Below are 21,002 nucleotides of genomic sequence, written 5' to 3'. Positions count from 1 at the left end.
CCCCACACTTACACAAAGCCCAGGAAACGTTATGAATGTTTTTCTAAGTGCCTAAAGCACGCATACACGTATGTGCTTCTGTGAAACCCAACACATGTGGAATTATAATACACTTAGTCATTAATATAGTGATATATTACATGTACAATGAAGTGTACATTATCTTTAACATAAGCACACACTAACAAGGAGCCCAGGATACATCATGTTTGTTTTATTAGTCGTCCAAGCAGGTTATGAAGCACATGCAAGGCAATAGTTGAAGTGCTGCACAAATGAAAACAACACACATAAGTACATAATTTCATGGTCTGTTGTTAAATAAGGGTTAAAAACATGAGATAATGTCACATCTTTTTTATGACACAAAGCAAAAAGTCTTGCATGTCAAAGTTGTCCCATCAACTGGAGGTCTGATTGGGATTATATCCAAAACAGCTGACTGTCATTGGCGCCGACGCGAGTGTCGCAGCATAGTGGGAGAGTAGTGTAGTAGCAGTGTCTTTCAAGCAATGTAGTGTGAAAGTAGCACAATGTTTACGTTTAAAACTACAAACATACTTTTAGTGTGTTTAAAGCCCGCAAGCCGGTGTTGTTTACCTTTGTGCTATGGAAATGATGGCGCACAAATGTGACGTCATCTGATCCGTGCAAGCCATAACTCTCCGTTTAAACAGTCTACACACACACGCAGAGGACACAGTTTTGGAATGCTTCACCCTGGCCAGCGTTTTCAAAAGTGTGCGTTTGCATTTGGAGAAGAAGCCAAAATGCATTGAAAAGTATGAGTTTTTAAAGAATCCGTGTTTGTGTAGACATGGCTTTAGTTGCTCTAATTTCCTGCACGTTCAAGTTGTCAAATGCTCTTTGTGTTTTATTTCTATAATCTCATTGCAGGTACCAAGGGAACTCGGATGAAGTTGGCTGTTTTGTCGCGGCCAGGCCTTTGTCGAAGAGAAATCGCTATTTTGAAGTAAGAATTTAAGACACATAGTAGAAAAGAAAAGTTGTAAAATATCACGGTTGTTCTAAAAGGGGTGTTCAAATCAGATATTGATATCGGTCCAATTTCATCAAAAAACAATTATGGGATTGTATTGGCTTGCATCGAAAATCTCTAAAAACTTCGATTGAAGCAGTCCTGCACCGCATTCACTTGTGCAAAGCTGGACAGCCAGTTAACGCCTAAATGTCCCCCAATAAGCACACATGGTTAGTATCTTCGTCTATTTTAGTCAAGTAATTTACAAAAGGTAAGCATGGTTGACTAATGGCTACTAGGAGCTACCAGCTATACAACAGATAAGCACATAATAGCACCCGAGATAGACATACAGTATGTGATAAGTGTCCTTCATTGAACAGTGTTGCAGTTTAAAACGCTCCATTTGTCAATATAAAGAAATATTAAATAACCAGTTGCTTATTACCTACAGATACAAGTGTCCAAGGCAGAAGAGTATCAGAAAGTTTCTAAATAAAGTGAAGTGAATTATATTTATATAGCGCTTTTTCTCAAGTGACTCAAAGCACTTTACATAGTGAAACCCAATATCTAAGTTACATTTTAACCAGTGTGGGTGGCACTGGGAGCAGGTGGGTAAAGACAAACCTATCCCCATCATTTAATATACTGCATCATGAGCTTAACTTAATAAGTTATTTTGTCGACTAGTTGTCGTCAAACAGACAATTACCACTCCACTTGAACTTAAACAAAGCATTCCTGATGGTTAACATAAAATATATTATTGTTTTACATACCTACCATTAGGGCTGCGTGATTTTGAGTAAAAACTTGATTGCGATTCTTCTCTCAAATTGCGATTTTTGATATTTTACACATACAACTGCATACAACTGTGAAAATAACATGTGTAGGAAGACATGTTACTTTTAGACTGTCAGCATATTCTTGTCCCAAGGTGCCACACATTAGAAGAATATGCAATAATTTATTTAAAAATATATTTGGCTTTCTGCAGACTCAGAGCTTTTGTCTACATCATGCTCTTAAACTAAAGAAAAAAACATTAAAAAAACTATACAGTGTTTATAATGTAATGTAACCATATACGATAATAATGCAAGCAACAATTTAAAAGGATATATACCTTTATTTCTCAGTAGAATTGTTTACCATTGTACTGATAGGTGTCCTTCATTGAACAGTGTTGCAGTTTAAAACGCTACATTTGTCAATATAAACAAATATTAAATAATCAGTTGCATATTACCTACAGATACAAGTGTCCAAGGCAGAAGAGTATCAGAAAGTTTCTAAATACAAACGTATCCCCATCATTTAATATACTGCATCATGAGCTTAACTTAATAAGTTATTTTGTCGACTAGTTGTCGTCAAACAGACAATTACCACTCCACTTGAACTTAAACAAAGCATTCCTGATGGTTAACATGAAATATATTATTGTTTTACATACCTACCATTAGGGCTGCGTGATTTTGAGTAAAAACTTAATTGTGATTCTTCTCTCAAATTGCGATTTTTGATATTTTACACATACAACTGCATACAACTGTGAAAATAACTTGTAGGAAGACATGTTACTTTTAGACTGTCAGCATATTCTTGTCCCAAGGTGCCACACATTTAAAGAATATGCAATAATTTATTTAAAAATATATTTGGCTTTCTGCAGACTCAGAGCTTTTGTCTACATCATGCTCTTAAACTAAAGAAAAAAACATAAAAAAAACTATACAGTGTTTATAATGTAATGTAACCATATACGATAATAATGCAAGCAACAATTTAAAAGGATATATACCTTTATTTCTCAGTAGAATTGTTTACCATTGTACTGTAATTGAAGGGTAAATAATATTGTTATAATAATTAATGAATTAAAAAAACAAAAATAAAATGCACTAATTTCTATAAGCAAAACTTTAACCTAAATAAAAAAAATATTAACATCTTTGAGTGCATTTTTTTCCAGTTGAAAAAATGAGGGAGAAGTCTTTTTGTTTATTGCTACAACGTGATTGGGACGGCATTTTCGTCATTTCGCCCATCCAATTTGAAGCTGAAATATTACCACAACGGGCCGTCGGGCTCTGTAATCTTATGTTTTTCCTCCTAATTTGTGTTGCTTTGTAGCACTTTTCACTGGCGAGTAGCGAGGCTCTCTGTACTGTAAGTGTGTTGGCAGGGGCGCCCCGCTCTCGTCTTCGCTGAGACAAAGATTGTGAATGACTGAAAAGAGCGATCACCCTGTTCAGTTAATTCCACAGTTAAACAAACCCGCTTAGGTGCTGAAAGCGATTCACAGTCAGATGTCTTTATTCCTGTTTGAAGTGAGAGACAAATTCTGATAGGCGAACATGGCTGTCATTGAAATGTCGATGACGGCGAAGGAAAAAATAACACCTCAGCCTCTTGCGGTTATTTACCGCATTAATTAAAACTTCAATGTGGATTTAATTTTGATTAATCGTGCAGCCGTACCTATCAATGTTCTCTTTTTTTTAGTAATTTCACTTGATGTATGATTCATGATGATATCGTATCGGATCAATATTGATATTTGCCAATGCTCAAAGCTCCAATATCGGTATTGTATCATAAGTAAAAAAAAAATTAAAAAAAAAGTTGTTAAACATATAATATTAAACTAATGTTAAACATATAATATTGGTATAGGAATAAAACGACTAAGGTCAGTTAAACAACCTAAAAACACTTTTTGGGGAAAATAATGTGGATGCTGTATGTGTCCACCCGCTGCTAGATTTAACACTAATTAGGTGTTAACTTTTATTCCCATAGAAAATAATGAAATCTATTGAATTACTGTGCATCAAACTGTTGCCATCATTAAATAAGCCATTAGTTGTAATTCAAGTGTAAAAAAAACTATAACAACTAAACTATAACAATAAAAGTACAATAATGTAAAACCACCCAGCCTCTGATTTTAAACATTATTTTGTCATACAAGTGTAACAGTAAATTGACAAGTAGTTGTTTACTAGCAGAGGGGGAGCCATAGTGCCTGTGGTATAACTAAAATAACTACTGATTATATTAATGGTATAATATAAATAAAGGGGGAAAAACTATTACAGTTTACACGTAACACCCTAATTCCTACAGTATTATTATACCAAAATAAACTCACCTTAATACAAAATCAGTGGGATACCTGTCATTGTTTCATGGCAACTCATTTTGCTAGCTTATTGAATAGCGAGCAATTATGGAGACCACTGCTTTACATGACAACACAGCATACAGTGTAAAATAGATAATATATTTTTTATTATAAATAGAATAAATACAATACAAAAGTGACATGAATTGTGACACCTAATCTCAAATCATTTACTTGGCAAAACTTCCGCTAAGAATATTATGTACTACAAATGTCAAATTGTATTTGTTCAACTTTCCGGATGCTTCTACAAACCTCGTTTCCATATACCCGGTAAGTGGTTTTCTGAAGTGTTCCTGAGCCCATGTGGTGATATCCTTTAGAGATTGATGTCGCTTTTTGATACAGTGCTGTCTGAGGGATCGAAGGTCCCGGTCATTCAATGTTGGTTTCCGGCCATGCCGCTTACGTGGAGTGATTTCTCCAGATTCTCTGAACCTTTTGATGATATTATGGACCGTAGATGTTGAAATCCCTAAATGTCTTGCAATTGCACTTTGAGAAACATTGTTCTTAAACTGTTTGACTATTTGCTCATGCAGTTGTGGACAAAGTGGTGTATCTCGCCCCATCCTTTCTTGTGAAAGACTGAGTATTTTTTGGGAAGCTGTTTTTATACCCAATCATGGCACCCACCTGTTCCCAATTAGCCTGCACACCTGTGGGATGTTCCAACTAAGTGTTTGATGAGCATTCCTCAGCTTCATCAGTATTTATTGCCACCTTTCCCAACTTGTTTGTCACGTGTTGCTGGCATCAAATTCTAAAGTTAATAATTATTTGCAAAAAAAAATGTTTATCAGTTTGACCATCAAATATGTGGTCTTTGTAGCATATTCAACTGAATATGGGTTAAAAATGATTTGCAAATCATTGTATTCATCTAACACAATTTCTCAACTCATATGGAAACGGGGTTTGTATATGTTTTCCAAGTTGCTTTTGTACAGTAATAATATGAAGTCATAATGATGGGCTCATGACACCACTACCCTGTGTAGGTATGTAATGGGGTGTGTTTACAGTGCACTTCTGACAAAACAATTGCCTGCATTTGCAGTGGTGTGTTAGGCCCATAATTACTGTCTCTGGGGTGTGTTTCAGTAGAAACCGCTTACTGTTTTGTAAGGTTGCTGGCCTTAAGGCTAATCCATCAGCACTGGAAGTCCCGTGATTTCCAGTCTCGATCAAGGAAGTGCTGTCAGTGAATCAGTCTGGGCCGTTGAGATATAACTGGAATTGCCACATGGACTCCCTGTATTGTGTTTCCCAAGTGCAAACCTTTCCCATTTTCCCCGTCTACACCTACACACATTAGATAAGTCATCAAATGATGCACTTTTGTTAAACAATGACCTGTCTGGAATTGTCTTAAATTAAGTCTTTATTTTTTCCATGAATTACATGAATGGGTGGGTGTTCTTTACCGTCAAGACGTTTTTCCCCTTCATAGTCTACATGCAGTAGAGTACATCAATAGGAAATATTAAATGGCTGTCATCTGCAAATTGTGTAGATTCAAAACATGGTCGTAATGTATGTTGAATGAAACATAACAGGCTTCAGATATAGGTTGTCTCTATTGTCATGAGTCATAACAATAATAAAATAAACAATACACCTTACTAGAACTAGAGATGTCCGATAATGGCTTTTTTGCCTATATCCGATATTCCGATATTGTCCAACTTTTAATTACCGATTCCAATATCAACCGATGCCGATATATACAGTCGTGGAATTAACACATTATTATGCCTAATTTTGTTGTGATGCCCCGCTGGATGCATTAAACAATGTAACAAGGTTTTCCAAAATAAATCAACTCAAGTTATGGAAAAAAATGCCAACATGGCACTGCCATATTTATGATTGAAGTCACAAAGTGCATTATTTTTTTTAACATGCCTCAAAACAGCAGCTTGGAATTTGGGACATGCTCTCCCTGAGAGAGCATGAGGAGGTTGAGGTGGACAGGTTTGGGGGGTTGGGGGGGGGCAGGGTTGAGGTGGGGTAGAGGGTAGCGGGGGGTGTATATTGTAGCGTCCCGGAAGAGTTAGTGCTGCAAGGGGTTCTGGGTATTTGTTCTGTTGTGTTTATGTTGTGTTACGGTGTGGATGTTCTCCCGAAATGTGTTTGTCATTCTTTTTTGGTGTGGGTTCACAATGTGGCGCATATTTGTAACAGTGTTAAAGTTGTTTATACGGCCACCCTCAGTGTGACCTGTATGGCTGTTGACCAAGTATGCCTTGCATTCGATTGTGTGAAAAGCCGTAGATAATATGTGATTGAGCCGGCACGCAAAGGCAGTGCCTTTAAGGCACGCCCCCAATATTTTTGTGTGGGTGGAATTCGGGAGTCTCCCGGGAAAATCGGGAGGGTTGGCAAGTATGACTGGGAGACGCAACTGCTCTGTACTTCTCCCTACGTCCGTGTACCACTCGGTACAGCGGTGTTTTAAAAAGTCATACATTTTACTTTTTGAAACCGATACCGATCATTTCTGATATTACATTTTAAAGCATTTATCGGCCGATAATATCGGCAGTCCAATATTATCGGACATCTCTAACTCCAACTAATCTTACAAACTTCTGGATTCACAACAATCCAGTATAACAAGGGTTATTAACCCTAACACTGAATTAGTAATTTTGCTCTTGATATTAATCATTTTCAATAATTATATCTAACTACTTACAAGATAAACCTTGTCTAATGGTATGAAACAATGGGTTATTCACAAGGCTTATGTCAGGCTAATTACAAAAATAAATACTAAACCAATATACTGCAAAAGAAGGCACTCATAAAAAAATAATAAATACATTTACATACAGTTAAGCAGTGCTAAAATAAATAAATTCTAACTAAATAATAACTAATAATATATGTTTCCTAAATAAGCTGTAAGTGAAATTTAAGTGCAAATGAAAAAAAAGCTTCACCACTTCAGTCATAATTTTTGCGCTTAGGGTGTACCTCGCCTTCCGCCCGAATGCAGCTGGGATAGACTCCAGCACCCCCCACGATCCCAAAAGGGACAAGCGGTAGAAAATAAATGGATGGATGGAAATCTCTGACTTTTGATTATTGTAATTACTGCCACAAGTGGTGGAAAAGCGTATTACAACTGAGTACCGCTGCGGCCCATACAAACCACAGCTGAGAAAGAGATATTTTTGGAGGCCCGACAATGGGATCCGGCCCTATGGTGAAGAAACACTGCAGTAGAACACCGAGGGTTGAACCAGAGCTGATTCAATTCCATTTGGTTTGTGTTTAGAAACAAATTATCCTATAGTAAACAATTAAATGAGAAATAATTACTACCAAAATCAACATTTCACCCTTAGGAATACCTCATCAACTATATGGATAAGGGTTTTAAGCAGGGATGTTCAGATCAGGGTTTTACGCTGCCGAATCCGATACTATCATCCATCATTGAGATCTGCCAATACCGATCACATGTCCATCCATCCATTCATCTGTTACTGCTTGTCCCTTTTTGGGATCGCGGGGGGTGCTGGAGCCTATCTCAGCTGCATTCGGGCGGAAGGCAGGGTACACCCTGGACAAGTTGCCACGTATTAACTGTAAATGTACTTATGAGTGCTATTAACAGTTCATACAATTGATAGATCATAACAAAGTCACCAGAACACAATAACTAAACCAAATTGAAAACTACCATCTACTTACTCCCTTGGAATTTGTAAAGATGAACAAAAAACAATATTTTAGGAAAACAGAACTATTGATCTAATCACCCTAGTATCGGTCAAATACTGATTCTACCCTTGATATCGACTAGGGCTTCAACAACTAATTGATTAAAATCGATTAAATCGATTATAAAAATAGTTGGCGATTAATTTAGTCATCTATTCGTTGGATCTATGCTATGCGCATGCGCAGAGGCTACTTTTTTATTTTTTTATTTTTATAAACCTTTATTTATAAACTGCAACATTTACAAACAGCTGAGAAACAATAATCAAAATAAGTATGGTGACAGTATGCTGTTTTTTTTTTTCAATAAAATACTGGAAAGGATAGAAATGTAGTTTGTCTTTTTTATCCAATTATTAATCGAAGTAATAATCGACAGATTAATCGATTATCAAATTAGTTGTTAGTTGCAGCCCTAATATCGACACCACCAAATTATGGATCAAAACACCCTCTTACATGCTGTGTACTGACTGAGACAATTCTGACACCCCAGCAGTTGTTGTTATATTATCCTCTCTCTAGACCAGACCTGGGCAAATTAAGGCCCGGGGGCCACATGCGCCCCTTTCAGCTTTTCAATCTGGCCCGCCGGACATTCCCAAATAATGTTTTTAGATCTTTAAGATGGAAAGTGTAGCTGCCATTATGATGTGCAGTGATGTTTTCAAATGACCGTAAGTCTTCAACTATTTCAATGGTTGGAATCTGCATGATATACTAGTTACTATGGTAATCTAATTAGTTACTATGGTAATCTAAGTCACAGCAGCCCAGACGAAGCACCAAGCAGTGTGGGTGGGAAGCGTTTCCACAGAGTGTTTCCAGAACCTGAAATGTGGGTGTCAGGGACAGACGCGGAAGGAGATTTTTACAACAAAGTTCTAAAGCTTAGTGATATATCAGATGTATAAAATTGTGGGTGGGTTTTTTTACCCTACGCGTTAATTTTTTGCTGTGTTTGTTGCCTTTTTGTTGCGTTTTGCTTGATTGTAAAATATGTGGATGGAGCGGGGGGTGACGTTCATATGTTGTCAATATTCAGTGTTTTATCCTTCATAGTTAATATTGTAAATGCCACATTCTTTATTTTCATGTACATTCTGGGTGTTTCATTCAGTTCCATTCCGTTTTTTTGGGCGGTCTGTCATTACATTTTTAGCATTCAGACATTATTGAAAGGTTTTGTATTAGTATTCCTAAAAATAGATATATCGGCCCCCAGACACATTTTTGTCTCTAAATTTGGCCCCCGAGGCAAAATAATTGCCCAGGCCTGCTCTAGACAATGGGTGTCAAACTCATTTTAGCTCAGTGGCCGTATGGAGGAAAATCTATTCCCACGTGAGCAGGACAGGTAAAATCATGGCATTTAAACTTAAAAATTAAGACAACTTCAGATTTTTTTCTTTGTCTTACTTTGACCAAAAATAAGACAAGCACATGCTGAAAATGTACATTTTAGAAAAAAATTATTTTGACAAAACACTTCAAGTCAGTTAAAAATTCTGAGGAAAAATTTGGTGTAGTTTCAAAAACACAATGAAGAACACGATGAACTTAGACTTTGACTTGGTGTCAAAGCCATTAAACTTTAAGCATTTCCTATTTAGGATTCTCATGTTGGCAGTTCACCATTTAAGGCGTTTGGAGAAGCAATCGAGTGTATCCTCAAACCACTGCATTGCTGACATCTGCAACTGCCACAACACATTAATTTATCATCATTCATATATTACAATTATAATATAAAGACAACAATTGTCAAAATGACACCATGGCCGAAATCAAGGTAACATAACTACAAACTTAAACAATGCTAGATTTAAGCATAAAATAAAATGGAAAACACAACAAATGTAGGAACACTCATTTTTACAATTGAGTTCAGAGTGCGTGTAGCGCATTTAACCAATTGCGAGCGCTGCATTGAACTCAAACTAAAAAGATGATGGTCAATTTAATGCAAGTCTTTGCATCTTACCGTTTGGTTATTTTATCTGTTGAGTGGATCATTTACAATGAAAGAAGGTAAGGCTGCCATCTGCTGCCAGCCGCAACAGGAGCAGCTGATTGCTTGCACCTGCGCTGATTGGAGTAAAGTAAAAAAGTTAAAGTACCAATGATTGTCACACACACACTAGGTGTGGCGAGATTATTCTCTGCATTTGACCCATCACCCTTGATCACCCCCTGGGAGGTGAGGGGAGCAGTGGGCAGCAGCGGTGGCCGCGCCCGGGAATCATTTTTGGTGATTTAACCCCCAATTCCAACCCTTGATGCTGAGTGCCAAGCAGGGAGGTAATGGGTCCCATTTTTATAGTCTTTGGTATGACAGCCAATCCAGAGGGCACTTAAAGTCAGCCGACACGTCGTCTTTAAACACTGTCATGTGTGACGTAGGTTACATTTGATTTGCTATTTCGACATTCAGTGGACATATTTAGAACAGCAGTTTATCTCATTAAAAACATGCAGCATATTAGCAAACTGATCTTGCGGACCTCAAGCCGGACTAAACCTGTTCAGTCCCGCGGGCTGTACGTTTAACACCCCTGCTCTAGACTCTTAGCTGCTTACTTTCTGCTTTAACGCAGTTCCATCTACACTTCTTAAACTTAACTGTGCATTTCTTTCTTGGGTGTTGTTTCAAGCAAGCTTAGCAGTTAGCTTAACTATTAGCATGTCTGCTAATGCCTCCTGGCTTGCTCTCGGTGTGTAACATTTTAGCCTTGTCATCCAGTGATAATAATACTCAAGATAATAAGAAATGTAGTTTATTTTCTGCAATGGATGTGATAATTATTATTTTAGGGGAGCTGCTCCACACTGTGTATGGATATGAAAAATTAGCTGCTCGCTTGTCAGCTGGGGGACTAGACATATATAGAGTGTCAGCCAGAGGGGCTCGGGCTTTGTGACCGGCATTACATGGAAATTGTTATCACTTCCTTATTCATGTAAATCGTCCGATACTAATCGGTGGCCAATCGATCCGCACATCCCTAGTTTTAACTATAAAAGCAGTGATGGGCAAGCTACTTGGAAAATGTAGTAAGCTAAGCTACAACTCACTCTCGATTAAGTGTAGCTAAGCTACAGGGTAAGCTATCCCCAGAGAATTGTAGCAAGCGACATGACATTAAAGCTATATTTAACGGCATTCATATGTATGGGCCCACAAGTATAACATCAATGTTAATGTAACTGAGAGTGTACAAATGGACCCAATAAGGGTCCATTACTATTAACTGTCTGTGATTTAGCTGGGGGATACCCTACAACTACCTGTAGGGGTCCCTGCACCCCGATGTATTTCTTTATTTTAGTTTGCCTTTTCTTTGGCCCACCCATATAATGTTATTCATTTTCTTTGCCTACAGTAAAAAAAAACTGCATCTGACATGTGTGTTTGGGAACAGTTGGTAATGGTTATGGGTTATGTGCAGTAAAACCTTTCATGAACTCAACTCACCTTAATGTGTGTTCCTAAATTTGGGTTGGACGTCTTAGATTGAGAGAGCAGTTTAGTTGTATGTTATGGTTTGGTTTAAACAATAAAAAATTAAGGTTTTTAATTAAAAATTAAGGTTTTAATTGTTAAGGGCATTGTTTTCGCTAAACGCATATATTTGTCTAAATATGGCCAAGGACTTGCATTATTGTGGGTTTCCTGGATGTCGTCTTCATCACTAAAGGAACATTCTTATATCTGGTAGAGAATCCCTCTGCCATTTTCAATTACCGTATTTTCCGCACTATAAGGCGCACTTAAAAACCTCCAATTTTCTGTGCGCCTTATGATCCGGTGCGCCTTATATATGAACCAATATTGAGCCACAACAGGTCTCGCAACTACGGGATGCATAACGTAACCCCAGACTCTACTGTAGCGTCTATTCTATGCGCCTTATAATGCGGTGCGCCTTATATATGAACACAGTTTTAAAATAGGACATTCATTGAAGGTGCGCCTTATAATCTGGTGCGCCTTATAGTGCGGAAAATACGGTATGTTTTTTATTTTTTATTTTCTTTGAGTCGTCCCTCTGTCTATGACTGCCTTGTCGTCATGTAACATAAGTGTGTTATGATTTTGCTTCCTGGTTTCGATGACCCACCTTATCTTGCCTCTGATTGGCCAGTCCGTAATGTTTTGCCCTAACCTTAGCCAATTATGATTCATCATACTACGAACACCTGCCATGCATCATGGATTTTCTCTGTATATATGGATGTTCTCATTCATCCAGGTCATTATATTTTCTTCGTATTTTTTTTTGGCCTGGATTCGCAGTCCATTTTCTCTCTTTGTAGCTTGTAGCTTTGATGTAAAGCTACCTAGTTACATAGGTCTAAAAATAGCTACGCTACAGGAAAAGCTACTCGTTCAAAAAGTAGCTAAGCTACCGCCAAGCTACTTGGAAATGTAGTTAAGCTACGTAGCTTAGCTACATGTAACTTGTTACTGCCCATCACGTATAAAAGTATACAAATAAGTTAACCACACTTAGAGCGTACAGTGCCGTACACACACTAGGTCATTTGTACCGTGCTGGACTTTGGTACGATTCTCCCTCCTCCTTCTGGCTTCTCTGATAATATGGATTATTTACAGACATATCTCTACTGTTTCTACTATGTTAATTAAATGACCCGTCTTTATTATGCACACAAAATGTAGTCACGGGTAAGTGAGCGTGGGTTTGACTTTTTGGATTATTTTGTGTCTTTGTGTTTGGTCAACGGGTCATGTCTTGGTTCATGTTTATGTTAAATCTAGTTCTGTTCCCAACGCCACTTAGTTTCTTTTGTTTATGTTTCGTTGCCAGGGTTGCTAAGAGCACACACCAGCATTTACTTTGTGATTAGTGCTTTCATTTCTGTGGAAGTAATCACGCCCCTTATTTATACATGCTTTGCAATCCACTCAGTCTGGGTTTCTTGTTCGCCATTGACGACTGTTTGTTTGCGTTTTCATTCTATGCTACGCTAATTTAGCGTCTGTTTCTACTCTTCGCCTGTGGCACACTATCTTTAGATTGTTTCTTCATGACTGGAACAAACATAATTCTCACCTTCAAGCTGCTACTTGCTGTTCATTCTGCATCTTGGGGACACGACCTTTGCATACATGCAACAGTTTTATTTCATAGTTTTGTTTCATCTGACCACAGAACTTTCCTCCAGAAGGTCTTATCTTTTTCCATGTGATGTCAGATGAAACAAAAATTGAGCTGTTTGGCCACAATACCCAGCAATATGTTTGGAGGAGAAAAGGTGAGGCCTTTAATCCCAGGAACACCTTGCCCACCGTCAAGCATGGTGGTGGTAGTATTATGCTCTGGGCCTGTTGTGCTGCCAATGGAACTGGTGCTTTACAGAGAGTAAATGGGACAATGAAAAAGGAGGATTACCTCCAAATTCTTCAGGACAACCTAAAATCATCAGCTCGGAGGTTGGGTCTTGGGCGCAGTTGGATGTTCCAACAGGACAATGACACCAAACACACGTCAAAAGTGGTAAAGGAATGGCTAAATCAGGCTAGAATTAAGGTTTTAGAATGGCTTTCCCAAAGTCCTGATTTAAACGTGTGGACAATGCTGAAGAAACAAGTCCATGTCAGAAAACCAATACATTTAGGTGAACTGCACCAATTTTGTCAAGAGGAGTGGTCAAAAATTCAACCAGAAGCTTGCCAGAAGCTTGTGGATGGCTACCAAAAGCGCCTTATTGCAGTGAAACTTGCCAAGGGACATGTAACCAAATATTAACATTGCTGTATGTATACTTTTGACCCAGCAGATTTGGTCACATTTTCAGTAGACCCATAATAAATTCATAAAATAACCAAAATTCATGAATGTTTTTTGTGACAAACAAGTATGTGCTCCAATCACTCTATCACAAAAAAATAAGAATTGCAGAAATTATTGGAAACTCAAGAGAGCCATGACATTGTTTATAGGGTTAGGCGCAATAAGTGTTCAACTTCAGCCTAAACCCTTTCGGTCTGCAACATTTTCATTTTCAATCTATGAATGTACAACTGTTTGTTTATTTTGTTGACCATTAAACGAAGAATAATAAACTATCCACATTATGTTCTTTAAAGTGTATGTAAACTTTTGACCACGACAGTACATGTCTTTCTAATTTTTGCGTATCTCCAGTATGACTGATCTGATAACATGGTCAGAGTACAGAAGCGTTCTTCCGGTGACGTCAATCTCCGGAAATAGCCGAAGGTATTTGGAGCGGAATATACAAAATGACTGACTGAATTTGTGGCATTTTGTGATGTTTAGACGGTATTTTCACATACTTTGTGGATTGTATGTACAGTTGGATATAGTTTAATGGATACAATGACACAATTAAGACTAAAATGTCAACTTGTTTTTCCACTACTGGTACTTTAAGGCCTGCAGCTATCCATTATGTTAGTAATCGAGTAATCTAGTTAGTTTGTTCGAATAACGGAGTAATCAGCTAAAACTCACTTTACAACTTCAATTCGTATTTTAAGGAAAACAATTGAAAGAAACAACGATTTTTCTGCTTGTGATAACCATCATTACCTTCTATTTACCTTTCTTTTCTTATCTATTTACCTTGTTTGACCTTCTATTACTTTACCTACTTTTACAATTTAACTTATTTTACCTTGTTTTACATTTTCTTACGTTTTTTTACCTTCTTTTTAACTTCTACTTTCTTTTTACCATTTTCTACCTTCGATATGACTTGTTCTACTTTCTTTTATCTTTCTATTATGCAGTCCGGATTATATCAAATTTTTTCGATCAATCATTAAACGATTGATCGAAAAAACAGCATATAAATCTAAGCTTTTTTCTCATCAATTTAATCAATCATTGCAACCCTAACAACCTTAATATTAAAGTTAATAGTTTATCACTCTTGACAAGGATTTAATGCATTAGTGGGTAACGTATCTCATTATTAAAACTTTATTAATGAGTTTAAAAAAAAGTTAGCTACTGGTAAGATGTAAACAAAAAACTACCTTAGCTTTCGTAATAATTGACGAGGCATATAACAGATGTAAGCCTGCAGCTAATAAGCAGCCTCCTCTACACTGATATAGAATATAACTAACTTTTTTTTAGTACTGAAATGGGGAAACTCAAGAAATTCATGAATTTATGGTCTATTTTAGCGGTTCTTAATAAAGAACATTTTCTTAACACCAGAAGGAATTTTTTGATCTCAATAATTCTATAATTTCCGACTATGTGAGACAGTGAATGTATCCTGACTGGTAAATGGATGAGGGTGAGGAAGGCACGGAAAAATGAGTGAGAGCCTGTGTATGCTTACAGGTATGTGTCAGGAGAGATATGTCTGCTTTTTCAGTGTGCGATAATTGTTGTCATAGCAGCATTTTCATGAGAAAATAACAATATTTCTTCATAAAGCAAAACACATTGTGTCTGACTATCAATATGTGCAATGTCAGATGTGTAGTTGTTGGCTACGATTATTTACCATTTGGGGTGTGCGCATGTACTTCTTAATGTGTTTGTTGACCTGTCATCAAACAGTTCTCCAAGTTTTTTTCCCTCCCTTTTATTTCTTACATTTCTGAAATATTATACCATTACTGGTCTCTTTCTCACCAAGATTCTTGTCGATGATGTTGGAGTCCAGTTCAGTCCCTGAGGTCTCTTTGACAGCTGTTTGGTCTTTACCATGGTGGTGGAGAGATTTGAATAAAATAGGCCGTTTGTGACAGGTGTCTTTTATCCACATTACAAGTTGCGATTCATTTTTTTTTTTTTTTTAAAGGGACAGGACTAATTTGTATGCTTCATGGAAACGTCAGAGGGTGAGAATTATTGCTAGTTGGCAGAGGATCAAACACTCATTTCCCCCACTAAATGTGACAATATGTTCCTTTTCCAATTCTATGGTGATCATCCCTTTGTCATTTTAATTGTTCTTTGGCATCAGTGGTACCTTCTAGGATGACTTCACAAAATAATATTTACTATACCTGTCAAACTCACTTTCATTGTAGGCCACATCCCAGTTATGTCTGCCCTCAGAAGGAGTAATGATTCACCTCATGATATTGTTATGCATTTGATGATTATTATATATATTTTTTACGTACATTGTAAAAAAAAGAAAACTAAGCTTAGTTGCTGGAATTTTACCGTAAAATGTGCGGTAGTTTTTACAGCATATTACTGTAATGGAAAAACTTGACCACTGTTTTTACAGTAAAATTCTCCAGTTTTCTTTTTAAAAATTTTGCTATAATTTTTACAGTGTACAATTTGATGGATAACTTGCTTTAAACTCAAGTCTATCAGATATTTAAGTATTTATTTTTGTTTGAACAAAAATAAAATGTTATGAATGTATCATAGTATATTTGTTGCATTGTTAGATATTAAAGTTTAAAAGATATGAAATTGCAGTATATGTTTTTTTTTTTTTTCAAAATGGGGATACAGTGCATCCGGAAAATATGCATGGTGCTTCACTTTTTCTACATTTTGTTAAGTTACAGCATTACATTGTATTAAAAAAGACGGTAATTGCTGCAAAAGGTGCATCATCAAAGTATTGAGCAAAGGCTTTGAACACTTATGTACTTATGTTCTTTTTTAGCAAATTTGCAAAAAAAAATCACTTTTTTCACATTGTCTTTATCGGGTATTGTCTGTCGAATTTTGAGGACAACAATGATTTCATTACATTTTTGAATAAATCTGTAACATAGCAAAATGTGGAAAAAGTGAAGCGCTGTAAATATTTTCCGGATGTACTGTAGATAGAAAAAGTACTTTATTGACACATATTATTTGCAGGCTTTCACGGGCCACATAAAATGATGTGGGCCTTGAGTTTGACACGTGTGCTGTAAAGTTTTGTTTGACTTTTAAAGCATGTTTTTGCGGGAATTCAATTTCGTTACACTCCAAATTATACAACTTTTGGGGCTTTTTCGACTTTGGAGGTTCCCTGACATTTCATTATAATGTAAGTGCGCTCCTGCATGGGACAGTGACAGGGAACTGTGTTCAAACTTGCTGAGCCCACCCACCCTGGCCTGACTTGCCGTGTTGTGATACTGTAACCAAACCTTTCAACCTTTCGACTTGCGTGTGCTTCTTTCTTATGACTCACTCTGTGGGAGGCACAGAGGAGGAGGGAGGGAGCTAGTCATCTGCGTCAATGGAGATGGGGGCTAATCAGCAACGCTGCCTCCTTGTAGCACTGATGTCAGGTATTATAGGCCGTCTGACAGTTTTGGAAAAAAAGGATTTATCCCCTTCAAGGGATTTAGGAGGGATCTGTTGAGGTCATGGGAAAGAACTTGAAGTTTCCTCTTTTGCTTGCGCTGCTACTGCCAGCAGTGCTCTGACTTGTGTGCTTCCATTTAGGGCTTCCCAGGAATTGTATTACATGCTCGGTATTTAGTTGTGATAACAACGGCACAGGCCAGTTTCTTGTACATGCTTGACTCTGACTCAGTAGTTTCAGTTGGACATCCTACAAGCTGGAAAAAACGCCAAATAGATGTTACTGCTAGTCAGGCTGGTTTGACTTTCCTCAATTAAGCAACCCATCATCTTCAATAATAAATATAGTAGAAACGGTTATTTACCTCATCCGCAAAGCAGACGAGCCGGCAGCTATTGGATATAGACTATTCCCTTAATTTGAAAACTCACTAACTTAAGTTTTTAAACTTTAAAGGGGAACATTATCACAATTTCAGAATGGTTAAAACCATTAAAAATCAGTTCCCAGTGGCTTATTATATTTTTCGAAGTTTTTTTCAAAATTTTACTCAGCACGCAATATCCCTAAAAAAAGCTTCAAAGTGCCTGATTTTAACCATCGTTATAAACACCCGTCCATTTTCCTGTGACGTCACATAGTGAAGCCAACACAAACAAACATGGCGGAAAGAACAGCAAGCTATAGCGACATTAGCTCGGATTCAAACTCGGATTTCAGCGGCTTAAGCGATTCAACAGATTACGAATGTATTGAAACGGATGGTTGTAGTGTGGAGGCAGGTAGCGAAAACGAAATTGAAGAAGAAACTGAAGCTATTGAGCCATATTGGTTTGAACGGTATGCAAGCGAAACCGACGAAAACGACACGACAGCCAGCGACACGGGAGAAAGCGAGGACGAATTCGGCGATCGCCTTCTAACCAACGATTGGTATGTGTTTGTTTGGCATTAAAGGAAACTAACAACTATGAACTAGGTTTACAGCATATGAAATACATTTGGCAACAACATGCACTTTGAGAGTGCAGACAGCCCAATTTTCATCAATTAATATATTCTGTAGACATACCCTTATCCGCGCTCTTTTCCTGAAAGCTGATCTGTCCAGTTTTGGAGTTGATGTCAGCAGGCCAGGGTAGCTAGGGTCGATGTGAGCCAAGACATCCAGGGGGTTTAGCTCGCTCGTCTGCGGGAACGAACTGCCGCCATTGCTTGCCGTGCTACCGAGATCCTTTGTCCCTGAATTGCTCACACACTCCGGCAGATTCAATGGGGGTCTGGCGGCAGATTTCTTTGACTTTATCGTTGGAAATGCATCTGCTTTGAGTGTCGCAGGATATCCACACATTCTTGCCATCTCTGTCGTAGCATAGCTTTCGTCGGTAAAGTGTGCGGAACAAACGTCCAATTTCTTGCCACTTTCGCATCTTTGGGCCACTGGTGCAACTTGAATCCGTCCCTGTTCGTGTTGTTACACCCTCCGACAACACACCGACGAGGCATGATGTCTCCAAGGTACGGAAAACAGTCGAAAAAACGGAAAATAACAGAGCTGATTTGACTCGGTGTTTGAGAAAATGGCGGATTGCTTGACGTCATCGCTCCGAGAGCGAATATTAGAAAGGCGTTTAATTCGCCAAAATTCACCCATTTAGAGTTCGGAAATCGGTTAAAAAAATATATGGTCTTTTTTCTGCAACATCAAGGTATATATTGACGCTTACATAGGTCTGGTGATAATGTTCCCCTTTAATAATGATTTGAAGTGCATTAAAAAAGTAACAGTTAAACATGATATCACATGGTCATGTATTACTAAGTGTATTTCACAACGCAGCAGAGACAGAACCAATGTTAGCGGTAAGGAGCAAACTGCTCAGCCAGCGTTAATATTAATGATTAAACTGTCTGTATTTTTATGTGCGCTTAATATTCCTGTTTTAACCAGAATATGACAAATATTCTGAAAACGTTTGAGACATGCAACTTTTTTTTTTCCAATTCCAAATCAAGGTATAGTCATCAAAAACACAATTTGGACCTTCTGGCTTATGCCTGTATCAGTTAGTGTTTGCCATGCATTGTTTATATGTAGCGGTCTGACACAAATACAATACAAATTTGGCGCTACCTGTTCACCCTCAATCATAAACACTGGTTGCACATTTTTTTCGGAATATGATTTATGTAACTAAGGTGTTGCTGCAGTTTGTCACTTTAGCTGCAGTCAGTAGTCATTTGTTCAACTTATTTAGTCATACTACAGTGGTAGTGTTCCTCATGGTTGCATTTTAGCTCCTCTCTTTTTCACCATTCGGGCTATTCAACTAGTGGGCCGAGAGTTCAGTTAAAAAAAATGACTCACATTTTCACAGCAGATTCTTAAAAACAACAGAACACTCCTGTAACTCTGACAAAATAAATAGGCCAAAATCACATGTCTATTGTAGAGAACGCTGGTTCTCTGGAATATACAACATAAGTGATAATCATTATCAGCAGAAAAAAAATAATACCGATATAATCCAATACCATTTTTCTGTCACTATTGGTCAATATTAGACATCCCCAGCTACTTGTGTTCTTCCGGTTTGCTCATGTGTCATGCTACTTTGTACATTTCAATACAAGTATTACTTCAATTAATGTGTATGTGTTACTGTTGCTTCACATAGGTGACCATCATTGATACAGGGGTGCGGGGAATGATCGCTGTCGGTTTAGTCCCTCAGCTCTACAAGTTGGACCACCAGCCGGGCTGGCTCCCGGATTCTGTGGCTTTGCATGCAGATGATGGCAAGTATGTGTGACAATATTTTTTTCCCAATGGTATGAGTGAATATGTTGTGGTCATGTTAAAGGACTAACAACATCGGACTTGCAGTTGAGACGAAATTGCTGCAATTTAGCTTTGTTCAACTGACATTTAAAGAACAGTATTGATAAATCTGCACATACTGTATAATCTATTTTACCACATCTTAGTATGTTTTTTTTTTGCATGAGTTGTAAAATAATGCAAGTTCTATGCTTGACGGTCACACTTCCTCTTAAAAAGTCTCATAGTGGTGAGGACTGAGAATCAGCAGGCACAATGTCTGACAAGCATCCATATAAGTTGTATCAACATACAGCAACTTAAAGTCTTTTTTTAGAATAAGCACCAACATTAAACAAAGTTCATTTTAGATTGTTGAAACGTTTAGCCGTAGTATAAATCCTATAATACCTACTCAGTGGCCTAGTGGTTAGAGTGTCCGCCCTGAGATCGGTAGGTTGTGAGTTCAAAACCCCGGCCGAGTCATACCAAAGACTATAAAAATGGGACCCATTACCTCCCTGCTTGGCACTCAGCATCAAGTGTTGGAATTGGGGGTTAAATCACCAAAAAATGATTCCCGAGCGCGGCCACCGCTGCTGCCCACTGCTCCCCTCACCTCCCAGGGGGTGATCAAGGGTGATGGGTCAAATGCAGAGAATAATTTCGCCACACCTAGTGTGTGTGTGTGACAATCATTGGTACTTTAACTTTTAACTTTAACTTTAAATCCTTATTATCTGTACTTCTGTTTTGTCTGATAAATATGTGTTGCACCTTAAGCTCTGTTAGTTGAATTCTGTAAATGTATTTATATTTCTGCAGGCTCTACAACGGCAACACTCAAGGACAACAATTTGGTCCAAAATGCAGCAGAGGTGACCGAATTGGCTGTGGAATATCATTGGATGCCGATGATGGACAGTTGACGGTGTTTTTTACCAAGAATGGTAAAGAAGTAAGTACTTACATGCTTTTCTACCGGGAGG

The 21,002-nt window shown here is 37.8% G+C and overlaps 1 protein-coding gene across 2 annotated transcripts in view; it reads left to right on the top strand.

The window, feature by feature from the left end:
* The window catches only part of LOC133570899 (SPRY domain-containing protein 3-like), a 61,692-nt gene that overhangs the window by 11,794 nt on the left and 28,896 nt on the right, over window positions 1-21,002 (top strand). For both annotated transcript variants that reach the window (XM_061923714.1, XM_061923713.1), the window contains exons 3-5: window positions 898-973; window positions 19,871-19,995; window positions 20,839-20,971. In XM_061923714.1, coding sequence (XP_061779698.1) covers window positions 898-973; window positions 19,871-19,995; window positions 20,839-20,971 — 334 coding nt within the window. The remainder of the gene's footprint in view (window positions 1-897; window positions 974-19,870; window positions 19,996-20,838; window positions 20,972-21,002) is intronic.

Source organism: Nerophis lumbriciformis, linkage group LG28, assembly GCF_033978685.3.
Source record: "Nerophis lumbriciformis linkage group LG28, RoL_Nlum_v2.1, whole genome shotgun sequence".
NCBI lineage: Eukaryota > Metazoa > Chordata > Actinopteri > Syngnathiformes > Syngnathidae > Nerophis > Nerophis lumbriciformis.
This window is presented reverse-complemented; position numbering and strand designations above follow the sequence as displayed.